We start from the raw sequence: 17,776 nt of genomic DNA, 5'->3' as shown, positions 1-17,776 counted from the left end.
TTAATAAAACAAATACTCGATACAAAACAGTTGGATATATATGGGTAAATTTTAATAACTTTTTTAAGACAGTATTAGAAATTAATACTTGTTGATATATTTTGCACATGCATAATTATTCTAGACTACTTGATGACATATCCAATGAGACTTTTTCAAAAGTTTTGTTAGTAAATACATTGTAGGATTTTCTTTTCATAACTAGTTTTCCAATTTTGCATGATTATCTTTAGATGTTTAGCATAGTTCATATTCTTAAATTTACCAGAGGCTAAACAATGAAGTACATTGTTTTTTTTGCATGTAAATTATAAATGAAGGGATTAACAATTTTATCATAAATCAAAACTTAATTTAATAAAATAACTACTCGATAGAAAAATCGGATATATATGGTAAATTTTACATTTTTTTTATTAAGATAGTATTAGAAGTTAACACTTGATGATATATATTTTTTCATGCATATTTTTTTAGATTACTTGATGACTAGGTGTTTTGCCAGCATATGCAAACATAATCATTTTATAAATATTTATTATTACATATATTATCACAATTGAATATATCTCTCATAGCTATATCTAATGTTTCAAAAAATTATTTACATATTGTTAGAGCTTTATCCGTATAACAACCCAAGATTCTTTAATCAAAGCAAATATGCTTGAAGTGAACCAACACTTATTGAACACGTTGGAAAGAAACATTATGATTTGTTCGGTTTGTTTGAGTTTGAAATTTTTAGAAGTGATTATGTGGATTTTTTTTTTTGGACAGTAGAACACTAAATAATTGTGGTGTTAATTTCAATATTATGTGTACACAAATACAAATAAATTTTGCAGTTTAACCTGATCGAACTTGTAAATAATTCGTCGTCATAGAAAAAGTATATTTATATAAGAGTGTTTATTGTTTTATATAATAATAAGTTTGTATAAATATTAATGGAATGAAAAAGAAATTCAATGATATATTACCATTATCTAAAAATTATTTATTATGTTATTGTCCAAAATTTAATAAAAAGTAAAGATAAATAATTGTTAGCAAATATAATAAATAAAATTAATTATTCATTAAGGGTATAAAAGATATTAACTAGTATAACTTTTGAACGAGAGAGTTGAATGCGAAAAATCATTTTGCTAATTATAATATAAATAAATAGATTTGTTTTGCTCATGCATAACTTTTTGTGTGTCACAAACTTTGAGGGTACCTTTTAGACCGAGGCACAACTTACATAATTGAAAATTACAACAAATTTTTTGTGGTGCCACCGGGACAACAATGAAGGATGTGCGATGGTGTTACATAGATGCTTCGTTGAAGGAAAAAGATAAATCTTATGGACAAAGTTGGTTTTCATTCACAGGGGATTTAACTGTCAAGATCATGGGGTCGATGAATATACAACGAAGCCTATTGCCTTTGCATGCAAAATGTGAAGCCTTCATTTGGGCTACTGAATGCATGATGATTATCAAAGGTGAAGTCTGCAATATACTACTTCTATTTGTTGAAGATGATGTTTATATTGATGGAATATCCAGCTTTCGCGTTTCATATGGAAGAAATTTAACGATGTAAATACAATTTTTTTCGAATTCTCAATTTCCAAGCCATCTCAATAATCAAACACATAAATGGGCTTTCCATGAACTAAGTACGTAATGAAGCCCATTATTTGCCCAATCATATAAACTTCGACAAGTCGGCGAAACTCCTCCCTCCGGGGAAATCATATCGCCGGGAAAAAAATCGAAGTCATGTCTATTCGGAACTCTACGAGGTTTCGCGGCGGAGATAACTCAGAAGATGCCGATGTAGATAACATTGATTTTACAGAAAACGAAGAGGATGAAGAAGAAGACGTTGACAACGGCGCCTCTGCACCTGCTAACGACGAGATCGATCCACTAGACGCATTCATGGAGGGAATCCACGAGGAGATGAAGGCTGCTCCACCTCCCAAGCCAAAGGAGAAAGTAGAGAGGTACAAGGACGACGAAGACGACGATCATGTCGTGAGTTTCCTCAAGGCCAAGAAGGATTTGGGGCTCACGCTAGCTGCGGACGCGCTTAACGCAGGTTACAACTCCGACGAGGAGGTGTATGCTGCAGCTAAGGCAGTAGATGCGGGGATGCTGGAGTTCGATTCCGATGATAATCCGATTGTTGTGGATAAAAGGAAGATCGAGCCGATTCAAGCGCTTAATCATAGTTCAGTTGATTACGAACCGATCAATAAGGACTTCTACGAGGAGGTTGAATCAATAGCCAGTAAGTTTTATCGAAATTGAGTTTCTTTTGTGGGTTTAGATTGACGCAACTGATCAATTCTTCTTTGTCAAGGTATGAGTGAACAAGAAGCTTTGGATTATCGTAAGAGTTTGGGGATTCGTGTGTCAGGATTTGATGTTCCTAAGGCAGTAAAGACCTTTGAGGATTGTGGTTTCTCCTCACAGATCATGAGTGCTATCAAGAAACAAGCTTATGAGAAACCCACTACCATACAGTGTCAAGCTTTACCGGTTGTGCTCTCTGGTCGAGATGTTATTGGCATAGCCAAAACTGGTTCAGGGAAGACCGCAGCTTTTGTTCTTCCCATGATTGTGCATATCATGGATCAGCCTGAGCTTCAGAGAGAAGAAGGTCCTATTGGTGTCATATGTGCCCCAACCAGAGAGCTGGCGCATCAGATATTCTTGGAAGCGAAGAAATTCTCGAAAGCGTATGGCCTACGAGTCTCAGCTGTGTATGGTGGAATGGGGAAACATGAGCAGTTGAAAGAACTCAAGGCGGGATGCGAGATAGTTGTTGCTACTCCTGGAAGGTTGATAGATATGCTGAAGATGAAGGCTTTGACAATGATGAGAGCCTCGTATTTGGTTCTTGACGAGGCTGATCGGATGTTTGACCTCGGTTTTGAGCCGCAAGTGAGGTCTATCGTTGGCCAGATTCGTCCAGATCGCCAGACTTTACTCTTTTCAGCCACCATGCCTTGGAAAGTTGAAAAGTTAGCTAGGGAGATCCTTTCGGATCCCATTAGAGTCACTGTTGGTGAAGCTGGGATGGCCAATGAGGATATTACACAGGTTGTCAGTGTGATACCATCAGATGCTTACAAACTTCCTTGGCTACTTGAGAAGCTACCTGGAATGATTGATGAAGGTGATGTATTGGTTTTTGCGTCTAAAAAAGCCACGGTTGATGAGATCGAAGCTCAGCTGACTCTGAATGGTTTTAAAGTTGCTGCCCTTCACGGTGATAAAGACCAAGCATCACGAATGGAAACGTTGCAGAAGTTCAAATCTGGAATATACCATGTGCTAGTTGCCACCGATGTTGCTGCCCGAGGGCTCGACATCAAATCGCTCAAGACAGTGGTTAACTACGACACTGCAAAGGACATGGACATGCATGTACATCGTATTGGTAGAACAGGTCGTGCTGGTGACAAAGATGGGGTTGCCTACACACTTGTTACGCAGAGAGAGGCTAGATTTGCTGGTGAACTGATTAACAGTCTGGTTGCTGCTGGTCAGAATGTGCCTCCAGAACTCATGGATCTCGCCATGAAGGTAATATTAACAGCTCCTTTTCATTGAAATCATTCTATTGATATATGCAATAAATATCAATGCTTCTATCTTGCAACATGCTATGATTGCTCATCTTACTAGCTCCAATATGGTTGTTATTTTGCATAAAACGAAAACATGATTGTTGAGTGAAATTTACCTTTGCAAATCAATAGGATGGACGATTCAAGTCCAAGCGTGACGGAAGAAAAGGAGGTAAGCATACTTTAGCTATATTCAAGACTGTGATCAATGTTTTTCTTTGCACATGCGTTTTGTAAAGTGAATTGAGCCAATCCATTCAAAAACATGTGCATGATCTCTAAAACTCTTGTTACATAGGTGGGAAGAAAGGTGGAGGACGAGGTGGTGGGAATAGAGGAGTACGAGGAGTTGATTTCGGTCTTGGTATTGGATTTAACTCAGAATCAAGTGGGACATCGTCTCAAGCTGCTCCAAGTAGAAGCGCTGCTGCACCAAGTAGAAGCGCTGCTGCACCAAGTAGAAAGGGGGTGATCAATTCTGTGAGAACTGGAGTAATGGCCCAATTCACGAATAGCTTTGTGGCTGCTACGCCATCAAACGAAGCTTATCCGAACAAGAGACCAGCCCTAACGGGATTTGTCTCAGGTGGGACCATTGGTGGGGACATGGGTAGAGCTCAAACTCAAACTCCCCCAGTAGCAACTAGTCATCACTCGAGTCAAAAGAATACACAGAGGTTTGTTTCCTATTAGTTGGAGCACTGTTTTCTTGTAAGGTTTGATTTACATTCTTTAGAGTTGGCTGACATTATTTTACCGTACTGTTGCAGTTCTGAAGATCGGCCAAGAGAGAGGAAAAGGAGATCTGGTTGGGATAGTTGATTTCAAGTGTTTTTTACAGTATCCTCCTTGTATCATGTGTAAAAAACATTAGCAATACCCTCTTGTTTCAGCTCTCGAATATCTTCTAAATGTCACACGTGTTGTTTACTAGCTACAAGAGAGTGATGCAAAAGATAGAAACTTAAAAACTTGTGTTACCACAAAGTTACAAATGAGGTGATGAAAAGTATTCAAATTACAAAAGCATTAATACATCAAGAATCACTTTGGAGCTTTTTAATACAAGAAGTAATAAAGCAGGTTTCACATGTCTTGAAGCAAAGTGACGGACATGATCTCGATTGGTGCTTTTGGTTGATAATGCTCATCTATCTCAACCTCCTCGATCTCCTTAACAACGTCTTGTCCCTTCACAACTCGACCAAAGACCGTCAATTTCTCATTGAGGTCTGTGATCTGAGAAGATACAATGAAAAACTCAAATCCTCCTTGCTCGTTTTTAGCTTTAGGGGTTCCCACCATGTATTCTTCTTGTTTTAAACTGCATCAAGACAGATGATAAAAAGAGTTCCCCATAATCAGCCAGAAACCAAAATGCCAAAGCTTTTTCTCCATATATTTTATTTGCTAACAATGTAGTAAGTAGCAAACCTGGTATGAAGATTATTCCTTTGGAGAGCCCAATCTTTGACAGCATCGAACTGAGCAGAGTGGCCAGCTTGAATCACAGCATGCTTTACAACTCTACTGAATGAGAAACCTTTGAAATACCCATCTTGACTGCAAATACCAATGACAAAACATTGTGTTAAAAAGAAATGGTAAAGCAAATACAGTAGTGTGAAGTTATTGCTTACGATAAGTTGATGAATTCGTCAACAACGTTGGGAGCAGCATCCTTGAATAGTTGAATGGTCACTGAACCTTTGCCAGTATCCAAGGTCTAGAGTTCAACAAACAGAGAGGAAAAGATAACATTAAAAACAAAGAGAAGATATAGAGGTATAAATATAATTGGGGGGATGATAATGAAAACTCACAGCAAACCATGGGAGATTAGTATTCTTCTTCACTCCAGAGGAGGCTGGATCCTACACAACAACAAGACAATCATTTGACAAAGGACTATGAGAAGCCATAGACAGAGAGAATAATAGTACCTGAAGAAGTGATCTACCATTGTGCGTTGGGATCTCAGATCTGTAAGCCCACAAGAAGTCATTTTTTCACATCTTAGAATAATATCTCTAAACTAATAGTACTAACAGTGATAGAATCAAATCTGAATTTTGATATAGAACCTGAGGGTCCAACGTTTGTAGGCGGAGAAGAGGACGAAGACGACCAAAAGCACGGCCAAGGTGTAAATCACGATGCTGGTTATGCTAATAGGAGCAGGTCCTTTCTTCTTCTTGCTTTGCTGCAAAAGAGCTTGAGGCTTGATCTTCGCCATCAGCTTTTAGATCCCAACCACCTTGGACAAGACAAATCATGAGATTAATCAATAGGAACAATCAGATTCGAAAAGCGGTTAGCTTCTGCAGGGAATAATCTAATCTCTATGAGATCCATAAATCACCGATCTAGACAGGACCCGAGAAACTTAACACTTACCTTGTGCTTCTTTCTTGTTCGTTAGCTGATGGAGAGTAAGTTGATGTTTGTTTCTGCAAAGAGAGTGGCTTCTTTCTTTGGTCTGCAAATCTATTTGGGCCTTTTAAAAGGAACAACATGATTGACTGACGATGATGAACCCTCTCTTTCGCCCAGAGGCACTTTGAAATGTGAAATGGATTTTAGTTTTTGGTTCGGATCAGGTGGAAATTATAGGTGGTTTTATTGATAAACTCCAACTTTTAGTTAACTTGCAGTTGTCGATTTTTTCTTGCTATAGTAAATATTTTTCAAATATAATCCAACTAAGATATCTGGTGGGATTCATATCAAATGCGTGAATGACCATGAAAGCGTTTTTTTTTAAGGTAGGTGTGGTGGACATCAATAGAGCAAATGTGAGAGACTATAAGGTGCAGAGGTTTCTAAACCAAACATACATCTCTCTAGATGGATCATCATCATCAGTGGTCCCTATGGTTTTTCACAAGTCCCAAAGTTTATGCCACTCTCATCACACCCCTTTTCTATTGGATTCCAACAAATATTTACCAAATGTTCCCATTCTTGAAGAAATCAACTTCTTTAAACTCAGGTCTATTCTTTTCTTAACTTTTTTTTGAATCCCCTTTCCAAAATACTTGTTTAGTGACTTGTCCTGTATTGAAACAGAAGAAGGATGATATAAGATCTTGTGAGATGTAGTATTTAGCTTCCCTTTTAATAAACAGAGAGAGAATCAACTGTTCAATTAATTACCTGAGACATTTTTATGGACACGACGTTTCAACAGCCACTCACTCTTGTTACTACCGGATATACTGAATTGTTCTCCTGATCCTGGAAACACACACATCAGATGAAAGATTGGATGGAGTCTACTCTTCTTGTAGGAAGATACTAACTATATGGAAGTCCAAGTGTGTCAAGAAATGATATATCTAACCGCTGTGGATAAGGATTGTTGTTGGAGTTTAGTAGTCTGTTCCAATAGAGTAGACTCATCTTGCTGGGTGTTTTTTATTGCATCTTGGCTCTTGGCAATATTTTGATCTTGTAGCCTTATTTGCTCGTCGAACCATCTCTCAAACATGGAGTACTCCTCTGGTTTCTCCCACTGTGTGCTCCATCCATATAAATCATTTTAACTAACTAGACAAATTGCTTGAGTGGAGTGCACAATGAAAGAGGGAAAAAAAGTATTACCGTGCTTTCACAAGTGACACAATGGAAATAATACTTGTTCCCATCAGGACAAGTGTGCTCACTCCAGTCACATTCTTCTGTATTTTGATCTTCATGGATGGCATTTGAACGACTAGAAATCTTCTGACCATCGCTTCTAGTCTACACAAAAGTAGTTATAGATATGAAGATGAAGCAGATGCGTGAATAAGAGATTTATGAAAACCTAAACCCCTCTATATAAATAAACTCATGGTCCAGAGTTCAATATCCGTCTACCATTAGCAATAAGATCCTACTACAAAAGGAGTACCTTCACGCTGGCAGTCTCAGATTTCTGATGCAGCGGTTGTTGAAACTCGGATACTGCTTGAGCATTTTGCTGCGGGAAGTGATTTGGCTGAGAAGCGAAATCAACGAATCTAGGAGCTGCATGTTCATTGTTTCCCCATTGGGGATATGGTTGTGGGTGCCAATTTGGGTCGTATTGTTGCATTGCAGGTGGAGCGTTAAAGTTAAACCTGAAGACACATAACCATTGAAATAATGTTGAGATGATGGAGTGATATCAGGATTGTATTAGTGCTACTGCAAAACTTTTGAAAGCAAATCCTTCAAGAACTATAGCTAAGTGACACAACCATAGGGGGGTGACACCGGTAAGTTTAAAGTGTAAGAACCAAGAAGATGACTTTGCAATTCAAAAGAAAACTAGGCAAATCCTCAAATAAATAACATAAAAAAAAAAAAGGAAAAGCAAAGAGTAGAACCTTGGTTCCCCTAGACGAGGTTTTTTAGGGTCTGCAAATCTAACAATCAGAGGCTGATCAGAACCCTGAAAGGAAAGACGAAGGAAGTGATCAAATAAACACTGAGGCACTGAGAAACAATCAACAAAAAAGAAGTATGTGAACTATACCCGCATGGTAAATACTCCATTTAACCCTTTGATTGCTGCTAGTGCCATCTCCTTCCGAGAAAACTGAACAAATGCAAACCCTGCAGAGACCTAATAAATTAGCTAAGAGCAAGGTATTAAAGCGAGTTGCATATAGATAGTTCCCTGGCATTTATATAAAATGATGTTTCCCAAGTGTTTGTCCAAAGACAAACAGACATAACAGTTTACCAAGTACAATTAATATCTTAAGGGCGAAGGACATACCACGGCTAACCTTCATGTCGTCGACTGCCATATAAATATCTTCAATGACTCCAAACCTACAAAACACCTGAAAAGAGGACAAACTGTTCACATCAAAATGAAACCAGGCATGAAACATAACAATAACTGTTGAAAAAATAAAAAATAAAATTCAGATCAAATGAAAATCAAAAACGAAAAAGGACTCCAACGATACCTCATGGACGTCCGTCTTTGTTGTTTGTTTGTTAAGGCATCTAACGTATAATTTATCAGGAATTTGCACTGTTGAAACACCTAAACTCAAGATGGAAACAGAATACACAAAATGAGAGGGAGAAGGAGAGGCAATGAGAAATCAAATACTCACTAGTCAGTAAGTTGTCGGACATGATTTTTGTTTTTCAAAAGTTCCCATTCCAATCATTTTGTCTTAGTATAGTTACTTTCTATTTTCTTAAGAGCATGAAAGAGCAATCTTTACCAATCCGTTCACGTTCAGCGCCGGCATATCTAACCTGAACTGGAGACATTTCCTGAAGTAATGAAAATATATAAAAACCTTTTGAAAAGAATCATACATGAGTGAAGAGACGTTTAGAAGCGAAGACCCACCCCAGGAAAGGTATACTGATCTGTTAAAGCTGCAATAGCGGCATTACCCTCTTCTAACTTTCTGTACTTAACAAAACAGTAAGCTGCAAAAAAGAGGACTGTTATAAGCTAATCTCAAGAAGAAAGGATGATCAGTAAAAAGAACATCCTCAAGTCACCTGCTCGTTCACTGCTCATCTTATCTCTGGGTAGGATGATCTCGGTGACATTACCATACTTTTCAAACACCTGACGGACCTGACATATATATAAAACACAGAATGTGAAACAGAATCTCAAAAGGAAAACAATTAAGGCAAGGAACTCACATCGTCTTCCTTAGCTGTCTTTGGAACAGGCGCAACGTATAACTTGGCAATACAACCATCAGCAGCAGCAGTAGGATCTTCATGACAAAGAAAAGAGTATTTTAATCACAAAAGTTTACATCTTTTCGTCTGATATGAAGAAAAGAATCAAACTTGGAGATGTTACCTGGGGTGGTGGAGGAGGATAGAGAGCGTCTCTTCCTTAAGCTGCTTCCGCCGCCGCAAGGACTAAACTCACTGCTCGGCGGAGCGTCAACGATCATATTGTGTTGCTGCTGATTATCAAAATGCGGCTGATTGAAACGCTGATCTCTGTTGTCGTTTTGTGGGTATTGGTGGAATCCAACGGCGGAGACATGGTGGTGCGACGGATGAATCTGATGAGGGTTGTAATTGTTGTTGTTGTTGTTATGATAATAGGGAACTTGTGGTGGTGGAGGACCAGCTCCAGGGAATGCGTTCGCGACGCGTCTTTCCATCCAAAAGACACCTCTACTTGACTCGATTTGTGTAATCGGGAAATATCTCCGGCGCCGGTTGAGTGAGAGAGAGAGAGTAGTAGGTTTTGATATGGTTCGGTTATATTAAATCTTTGTACATAAACGACATCGTTCTACCGACTAGCATAATTAGTGCTATGTTATTCTCATGATTATTTTTTGAGCAAATTAGCTCAATACCCTAAAAAGAGTGGGATACCATTGAATTGGGGGAAAATGGTAGTATTGGGGGGAAAAAAATTGAAGGGAAATAGGGTATAGAATGCAAATAGGTGAGAAGTTGTGTGTAGGGAGTACAAATACTCTTATTTTTTTAACACGGATAATTATGCTATTACAGATCTAAAAATTCATAGGACTTCCGGATCATGAAGATGAAATCTACAGATCCTCCAAGAACCCGCGTATGAATTCCTTAGAACCTCCAGATTCCAAAAAGAAATACACCAACACTCAGACCATGCGCAGTAGGGGTTTTAGTTAGGTTCATGGGCTCGAGTTCTAAGGGGTCGATGAATAAAAGAAAATAAAAAATGGGTTTGTTTTGATGAACCGGGCCTTGCGAGTGATACCGTATGAAGCGGGTTCAAGCCACGCGTCGGGTGTTGATTTGCTGAACGAAAGCGCGTAGAGGAGGAGGAAAGTTGGGGTTCGACGTGTATCGCCTCATTTGTTCTTCTCCACCAAAAAGCTAGGGTTTTTTTCTGAGAGGCGATATTTCGTGCGACTTCGTCTCCCGGAGGTTTTCTCGTTCTAATCGACGACGGAGTGTCTTCTCCACTTGCTCAGATGAGTATCGAGTAGATTGAGGGTTGAATTGGTTCGATTTTGTGGTAGAAACTCGAAACCGTTTTTTCGGATTTCAATTCAAAATTGGGGCTTTCGCGTTAGGGATGTAAATCGAAGTCTGGGTTTCGAATAATTGCTGTAAATCGTCATGGTCGTTTCATGTAGGGTTCGTTTCTCTGAATGTTCGAAAGGGATTTGCGATTTGTGTGATTTAAAATCGATTTGGGGTTTTTTATTTAGGGTTCTTAATCGATATGGGAGTTCAATTGTGGTAATGTGTGCTAATAATCTGTCGTTAATGTGTGCTAATAATTGCGATTGAGGGTTCACAGTTTGTTTAAAACTCGATTGTTGCAGATGGAAACTCCCCGAGAACCTCATTTCTTCAAGCCTCTTCTTCCTGGTTTTCAAAGTGGCGTCGCAATACCACTTGACTTCTACTCAAAACACATACAAGGGGCTGAGATCAATAAACCATGGAAGCTAAGATCGGACGCTTTAGATCAAATTTGGGAGGTGATCCGAGAAGGCAGGACACTCACCAAAGGTTGGAAAGAGTTCACTGAAGCACATGATCTTCGAATCGGTGACATTGTCATCTTCAAACACGAAGGAGACATGGTCTTTCATGTGACTCCTTTTGGTCTTAGCTGTTGTGAGATTCAGTATACACATCCTCACATCGTTAAGGAAGAAGCCGACGCGGATGATGCTCCTACTTTCTCATACGACTACTGCTTCTTGGCTGAGGTTACTCCTACAAATCAAAAGGACGACAAAATGGTTCGTAAAATTTAGTTATTTATTTGTTTCTAGTACTGCTTCTTGGCTGATGTTATGTATGTGTTTGTAGTTTCTTCCTGTGGAAGCTATGGGGTGTGGTGCTTTGAACCAACAATGCAAAGAGGTCAAACTTGTCAACAAGGAGGGAAAGTCATGGACTGCGCGCTTCGGATTTAGCGAATCAGACGGCGCATATTACATCAGCAGAGGGTGGAGAAAGTTCTGTCGTGATAACAGATGCACCAACGGAGATTTGTTTGTGTTCAACGTGGTTGGAGACGGGACGACAACTCCATTACTGTGTGTATGTCCGGAAAGGAAGGAGTGTACTGAACTACTGATCAAGCACTTCAGCAGAATCGATGGTAAGTCTTCTCATTTGACTTGTTTGTGTTGTCTATATCTTCAATGTTACTACTTTGCTTCTGCTTTAACTTGTGTTCTCTTCTTCTACAGGTAGCATTGCTTCTACCTCACGAAATTAGATGGCTCTTTTGCGGTCTTTCCTCTCTATCATCTTAACTTGTTTCTTTTTGTTTCATTAGCAACTTATCAACTTATGTATTTCGGTTTGTAAAACTTGAATGGTTTTTCTATGTGAACTTTTATCCTAAGTTAAACATTCTCGAACTTAATTCCTTTGTTGAATGCGTAGACTGATCATCGAACAAAATGTTTCTATGAATTGAATTTAAGTTAAGAAACAACATAAAATTTTAAAACATAGCTTTTCTACATTTGAAAACACAAACCAAAACTTAAACTCCAAAACTAAAACATAGGTTAAATAAAATGTTTTCATAAATTTTATAATATATTTTAATATTTTATTCATGTATTCTGAATAATTTTTATTTTTATTTTTTAAAAAAAATATTATTATTTTATTCCTATGAACTTCTTCTCCGGGTTCACTAATGCAGAAAACTACAAATTCGGGTTCATAACTGTTCATGGGTCCACAAAAAAATATTAAAAAAATTTGGTGAACCCCAAAGTGGGGTTCACCAATGCTCATGCTCTCATGTTTCCTACGAGATAAACTTTTATACCTTCGGAAAAATAGACAAAGACATATCCTTTGGGCTTCAAAAGAAGGTGGAAAATCTAGTCTTTGACCATCTACTACAAGAAACTCATTTAAAAAAAACTTTTGGGTCCCGAAGAGTAAGAAATAAAAATATTTTTGGACAATTGACGGACAAATAAGTGTATTGATATATTTGCCAACACAATTCTTTTAACAGTTTTGACATACACCAGAAATATGGATGCTAATTTATATTCTGCCATTTTTTAAAACTTATCAAATCATATAAAGAATTATTTAAAAAATTATTATGCAGGTTTTTAAACAATTCTACTAGTGCTAGATGAAACAACACATGGGCCAATCCAGAGAAAACATTGTTGACTATATAGAGAACCCAATTAAAATTTAACGGGCCTTTTGGAAAATATTAGGGATAAATTCGTAAATCAGAATATCTCCTGGCGCCACAAACCCTAGCTTTCCCTTTCTCCGCTGCACCTATTCGTCGAAGCCAAGTCTTCTCGTTCATTCATTCACCATGGGTACGGAGAGGAAGCGGAAGGTTAGTTTGTTCGACGTTATGGAAGATCCATCGGCGAAGAACAACAAATCCAACGTTCTCGGAGCTGCGTCGGCGGCGGCTAATATCAACAAATGGAACGGGAAGCCTTACTCGCAGAGGTACTACGATATTCTCGAGAAGAGGAGAGATCTTCCCGTTTGGCTGCAGAAAGATGAGTTTCTCCGCACGTTGCAATCTAGCCAGACGCTGATCCTCGTCGGTGAGACTGGGAGTGGTAAAACTACTCAGGTGAGATTGGGAATGATCTTTGTTTCGGGTTTAGGAATGTGAATATTAACAATAATTGCTGTGTTGATTGTTACAGATTCCACAGTTTGTTTTAGATGCGGTGGACGCTGAGAACACAAATAAGCATAAGAAATGGTTAGTTGGCTGCACGCAGCCTCGTAGAGTCGCTGCAATGTCTGTTTCTCGTCGTGTAGCTGATGAAATGGATGTTGCCATTGGAGAAGAAGTTGGTTACAGCATCCGTTTTGAGGACTGTAGTGGCCCTCGTACTATGCTCAAGTGAGTTTTTTTTTTTGTTTCTTCTCATTTTAATCTTTTATGTTTTTTGATCTTATCGTAATCAACTTCCATTACAGATATTTGACTGATGGTATGCTGTTGAGAGAGGCAATGGCGGATCCGCTTCTAGAGAGATACAAAGTTATTATTCTCGACGAAGCTCACGAAAGAACTTTGGCTACTGATGTTCTCTTTGGTCTTCTCAAAGAGGTTTTGAGGAACAGGCCTGACCTTAAGCTAGTTGTGATGAGTGCAACCTTGGAAGCTGAAAAGTTTCAGGAGTATTTTAGCGGTGCTCCTCTTATGAAAGTCCCTGGTAGGCTTCATCCGGTTGAGATATTCTACACACAGGAGCCTGAGAGGGACTATCTTGAAGCTGCGATAAGGACCGTTGTTCAGATACATATGTGCGAGCCGCCTGGAGATGTTCTTGTTTTCTTAACTGGAGAGGAGGAGATTGAAGATGCCTGCCGTAAAATCAATAAAGAGGTCAGTAACCTTGGAGATCAAGTGGGGCCTGTTAAAGTTGTGCCTTTGTATTCCACTCTCCCACCTGCGATGCAGCAGAAGATTTTTGACCCTGCACCAGAGCCTTTAACAGAAGGTGGTCCTGCTGGTAGAAAGATCGTTGTCTCAACCAACATCGCTGAAACGTCTTTAACCATTGATGGGATTGTTTATGTTATTGACCCTGGTTTTGCCAAGCAGAAAGTCTATAACCCACGGATCCGTGTTGAGTCGTTGTTGGTGTCCCCAATATCAAAGGCAAGTGCTCACCAGAGGTCAGGTCGTGCTGGTAGAACTCGCCCTGGAAAATGTTTCAGGCTCTACACAGAGAAGAGTTTCAACAATGATCTGCAGCCGCAGACGTATCCTGAGATTTTGAGATCAAATCTTGCTAATACTGTCTTGACATTGAAAAAGTTGGGTATAGACGACTTGGTGCACTTTGATTTCATGGACCCTCCTGCTCCTGAGACATTGATGAGAGCATTAGAGGTTTTGAATTATCTGGGAGCGTTGGATGATGAAGGTAACTTGACAAGGACTGGCGAGATAATGAGTGAGTTTCCCTTGGATCCACAGATGTCAAAGATGCTCATTGTCAGCCCTGAGTTCAACTGTTCAAATGAGATTCTCTCAGTTTCTGCAATGTTATCAGGTACGTTCTTTGCCATGGTATATTTTTTTTTGGGGAGGGGGGGGGGGGGGGGGGGGGGGGGGGAATCGGCCATTGTGTATGAGATAGAAGTCATCTATAAAGCATGTCATACATGAACATCTATTGAATACGAACATGCCATGTGTCTGCATTTGTGTATCCTGCCATTAGAGTTAGGTTCACTAGTTTGGGTTCTCCATGTCCGTGGTTGGGAAAATCTAAGTAAGTGCTGATGCATGTAGTTGCAGTTTGTCAGTTTTCTCTCAAGCAAATGGTATCGTCTCTCTCTCTCGCTTCTATGCATCTGCTGACCTCTTCCATGGACCTATTCTGTTATAAAACAAATTCTCTCTCTAGTACCGAATTGCTTTGTTCGGCCTAGAGAGGCTCAAAAAGCAGCAGATGAAGCAAAATCTAAATTTGGACATATTGATGGAGATCACCTGACGCTTCTGAACGTGTACCACGCCTACAAGCAAAACAGTGAGTCTCTATCCTCTGTTTTTTTCTGTTATAGCTCTGCTTGCGACAAGTAGTTGACTTGGGCACTTGCAATTCTGACAGATGAAGACCCAAACTGGTGTTTTGAGAACTTTGTGAACAATAGAGCAATGAAGTCTGCAGACAATGTGAGGCAGCAGCTAGTGAGAATAATGTCGAGGTTTAATCTCAAGATGTGTAGCACGGATTTCAACAGTCGTGACTACTACGTCAATATCAGAAAGGCCATGCTGTCTGGTTATTTCATGCAGGTGGCTCACCTAGAACGCACTGGCCATTACTTGACCGTCAAAGATAACCAAGTATGCCAAAACATAATCCTTTCTTTTTTATATGTTGCGAAAGGCCATGCTATTATTGCTTATAACACTTGTATCTGATGGGCAGGTGGTTCACTTGCATCCATCCAATTGCCTGGATCACAAACCGGAGTGGGTGATTTATAATGAATATGTCTTGACTACTCGCAATTTCATTCGCACTGTTACAGATATCCGCGGTGACTGGTTAGTTCCCATCTCCTGCTTCTGTTGTCTGATAAACTCAAGCCTGTAGAAACCAACCATCTTCGCTTGTTTTCAGGTTAGTAGATGTTGCACCGCACTACTATGATCTTTCCAACTTCCCCAACTGTGAAGCAAAAAAGAGTCCTTGAGAAGCTTTACAAGAAGAGAGAGAGGGAAAGGAACGAGAGCAAGAACCGAAAGTGAAGAGTCAAATCACGAAGGCAAGAAGAATCTCTTTGTCATAAGATTATGTTGTGTAAGCTATGTTGGATACTTGGTCGTTTGTTTCTGTTACAATGAAAGAATCTTGCATTACTCAAAACTTTCGTTCTAAAATCTTTATGTATTTGGTATTACAAAAGCTCTGTTTCTCTATTCAATCCAGCTACTAGCGTCTTGTTTCTTGGCTTTGGTCTTCCTCATCAATCTCCTCAACTCCATAACACTTGTCCAATCTCCTTTCTCGCCATGAACTCTACAGAGAACATCATAAGCTGCGGGATGCTCTCTTCTCAGCCTCGAGATTCCTTTAGCAGCAACTTCACCTAGCTCCAAACATGAATGCAATCCGCAAGCCCCGAGCAATGCCCCCCAGATAACAAAATCAGGCTCAAAAGGCATCCCTTTTATCAACCTCTCTGCTTTATCTAAATGACCAGCCCTTGCTAGTAGATCCACCATACATGCATAGTGCTCCTTTTCTGCAGTTATCCCAAACCTACCCATCAACATGAACTGCTTTTCCCCTTCTTCCACTAGCCCCGCGTGAGCACAAGCCGATAACAAGTTTATGAATGTCACCTGATCAGGCTTGTAGCCGCATTGGACCATCTTCTCGAATTCCTCCAAAGCTTCCCCCCCTAGTCCATGTCTTGCGAACCCTCCAATCATTGAGTTCCATGAAGCAGGATTCTTCACTGGCATCGATTTAAACACGCCTGAAGCAGCGGTAATATCACCTGACTTGGCATACATATCTATGAGAGAAGTCGACAAGACTACGTCACAAGCCATTCCACGTTTTGTGATCATTGAGTGCACTTGTCTCCCCATAAGAAGCGAGGAAGAAGCTGCACACGCTTTTAAAACACTCGAAAACGTGTAGTGACTTGGACTGTTGCTCCAAGATTCAACCATTTCACGGAAAAGCAACAAGGCTACTTTAAACTCCCTGCACTGCACGTACCCATTGATCATCACGGTCCAAGAAAAAACATTCCTTTGACTCATCTTATCGAAAAAGTCCCTAGCTTTATCCATCTCCATGTTGTTTATGTACCCAATCAACATCGTATGCCAAGTTACGATGTTCCTCTCCGGCATTTCAGCGAATGCTCTCTCACCATCCTCCACAAAACCTAGCTTCATGTAACCCATAATCAACACATTCCAAGACACCACATCCTTGAGCAAAATCTCCTTAAAGACTCTTTCTAAACCTCTTAGATCCCTAAAACTTGTGTAGCCTCTTAACAAAGCAGAACCAGTATAAACGCTTAAGCTAAGCCCTAACCGAATAGCAAGAGTGTGAATCTGCAAAACAAGAACCTTAGACCCAGGTCCAGATACTGCATCTATTATCGCAGCGATGGTAAGCTCATCTGGATTCAACCCGGATCTCCGCATCTCTATAAAATGCCTAAGAGCGCTCTCTGGATCTTTGGTTTTCTTCAGACCCATGAACATGGTGTTCCACGACACCACGTCTCTAACAGGCATTTTATCGAACACCTGGTGAGCTTCCAGCATCAGACCACGCTGAACATACGCCGAGATCATCATGTTCCATGTTGAAATGTCTAGCGATGTCCGGTTCTGATTAAAAATCCTGCGTGCTTCCACCAAACTGTCGTCCCGCAAGTGATCGTTGATCAAACGGTTGAGAGTAGCCGTTGGTATCGTGAATATCCGGCGCGAAAAATGTCCGCGTAGGAAAGTTGCACTTGACTCTAACATGCGCATCTTGTCTTGTTATTTTTTTTCGTCTAATCTTGCGCGGACCCTCTCTCTGGATACAAGACACTAATGATTGAACTGAAGTTTATAATAATGTTTCGTCTTAAAAAGAGATCAAAGACATGCATCCGATGCATAATAGTAACATGGGCAATTATTTAAAATGACCATTT

At 39.7% G+C, this 17,776-nt stretch overlaps 7 protein-coding genes across 7 annotated transcripts; 4 read left to right on the top strand and 3 right to left on the bottom strand.

The window, feature by feature from the left end:
• The first annotated feature begins 1,720 nt into the window (after window positions 1-1,720).
• LOC106438322 (DEAD-box ATP-dependent RNA helicase 24-like) lies at window positions 1,721-4,567 on the top strand. The gene is made up of 5 exons (XM_048775871.1): window positions 1,721-2,289; window positions 2,362-3,590; window positions 3,767-3,806; window positions 3,933-4,311; window positions 4,405-4,567. Exons 1-5 carry the CDS (start codon window positions 1,776-1,778, stop codon window positions 4,454-4,456), a joined length of 2,214 nt encoding a protein of 737 aa, XP_048631828.1. The 5' UTR covers window positions 1,721-1,775; the 3' UTR covers window positions 4,457-4,567.
• Window positions 4,568-4,579: 12 nt separating this feature from the next.
• On the bottom strand, window positions 4,580-6,227 carry LOC106438324 (peptidyl-prolyl cis-trans isomerase CYP21-3, mitochondrial). Its single transcript, XM_048775872.1, has 7 exons — window positions 6,032-6,227; window positions 5,719-5,891; window positions 5,578-5,617; window positions 5,458-5,508; window positions 5,275-5,360; window positions 5,069-5,197; window positions 4,580-4,958 (listed from the first exon to the last, which is right to left on the bottom strand). The coding sequence occupies exons 2-7, from the start codon at window positions 5,868-5,870 to the stop codon at window positions 4,721-4,723; spliced, it is 696 nt and encodes a 231-aa protein (XP_048631829.1). The 5' UTR covers window positions 5,871-5,891; window positions 6,032-6,227; the 3' UTR covers window positions 4,580-4,720.
• Window positions 6,228-6,373: 146 nt separating this feature from the next.
• Window positions 6,374-9,862, bottom strand: LOC106438323 (flowering time control protein FCA). The gene is made up of 14 exons (XM_013879438.3): window positions 9,450-9,862; window positions 9,284-9,360; window positions 9,134-9,212; window positions 8,976-9,058; window positions 8,845-8,896; window positions 8,578-8,657; window positions 8,382-8,448; window positions 8,136-8,215; window positions 7,987-8,051; window positions 7,530-7,737; window positions 7,238-7,378; window positions 6,978-7,148; window positions 6,791-6,871; window positions 6,374-6,689 (listed from the first exon to the last, which is right to left on the bottom strand). The coding sequence occupies exons 1-13, from the start codon at window positions 9,760-9,762 to the stop codon at window positions 6,818-6,820; spliced, it is 1,470 nt and encodes a 489-aa protein (XP_013734892.1). The 5' UTR covers window positions 9,763-9,862; the 3' UTR covers window positions 6,374-6,689; window positions 6,791-6,817.
• A 1,067-nt stretch (window positions 9,863-10,929) lies between these two features.
• Window positions 10,930-11,370, top strand: LOC125607147 (B3 domain-containing protein REM9-like). Its single transcript, XM_048776974.1, has one exon. The coding sequence runs from the start codon at window positions 10,930-10,932 to the stop codon at window positions 11,368-11,370; it is 441 nt and encodes a 146-aa protein (XP_048632931.1).
• A 58-nt stretch (window positions 11,371-11,428) lies between these two features.
• Window positions 11,429-11,990, top strand: LOC106400501 (B3 domain-containing protein REM2-like). The gene is made up of 2 exons (XM_013840856.3): window positions 11,429-11,720; window positions 11,812-11,990. The coding sequence occupies exons 1-2, from the start codon at window positions 11,444-11,446 to the stop codon at window positions 11,838-11,840; spliced, it is 306 nt and encodes a 101-aa protein (XP_013696310.2). The 5' UTR covers window positions 11,429-11,443; the 3' UTR covers window positions 11,841-11,990.
• An 830-nt stretch (window positions 11,991-12,820) lies between these two features.
• LOC106438321 (probable pre-mRNA-splicing factor ATP-dependent RNA helicase DEAH3) lies at window positions 12,821-16,049 on the top strand. The gene is given in 8 exon segments (XM_013879437.3): window positions 12,821-13,199; window positions 13,276-13,478; window positions 13,556-14,640; window positions 14,998-15,123; window positions 15,205-15,443; window positions 15,529-15,647; window positions 15,724-15,781; window positions 15,783-16,049. Coding segments are annotated over 8 exon segments (2,172 nt in total). The 5' UTR covers window positions 12,821-12,926; the 3' UTR covers window positions 15,852-16,049.
• Window positions 16,020-17,609, bottom strand: LOC106441920 (pentatricopeptide repeat-containing protein At2g13600-like). The gene has a single exon (XM_013883668.2). The coding sequence runs from the start codon at window positions 17,607-17,609 to the stop codon at window positions 16,020-16,022; it is 1,590 nt and encodes a 529-aa protein (XP_013739122.2).
• Window positions 17,610-17,776: the final 167 nt, after the last annotated feature.

The sequence above is a fragment of the Brassica napus genome, chromosome A3 (assembly GCF_020379485.1).
Source record: "Brassica napus cultivar Da-Ae chromosome A3, Da-Ae, whole genome shotgun sequence".
In the NCBI taxonomy this organism is placed as follows: domain Eukaryota; kingdom Viridiplantae; phylum Streptophyta; class Magnoliopsida; order Brassicales; family Brassicaceae; genus Brassica; species Brassica napus.
Note: the sequence above shows the minus strand (reverse complement) of the source record. Positions and strands in the feature narration are given on the sequence as shown.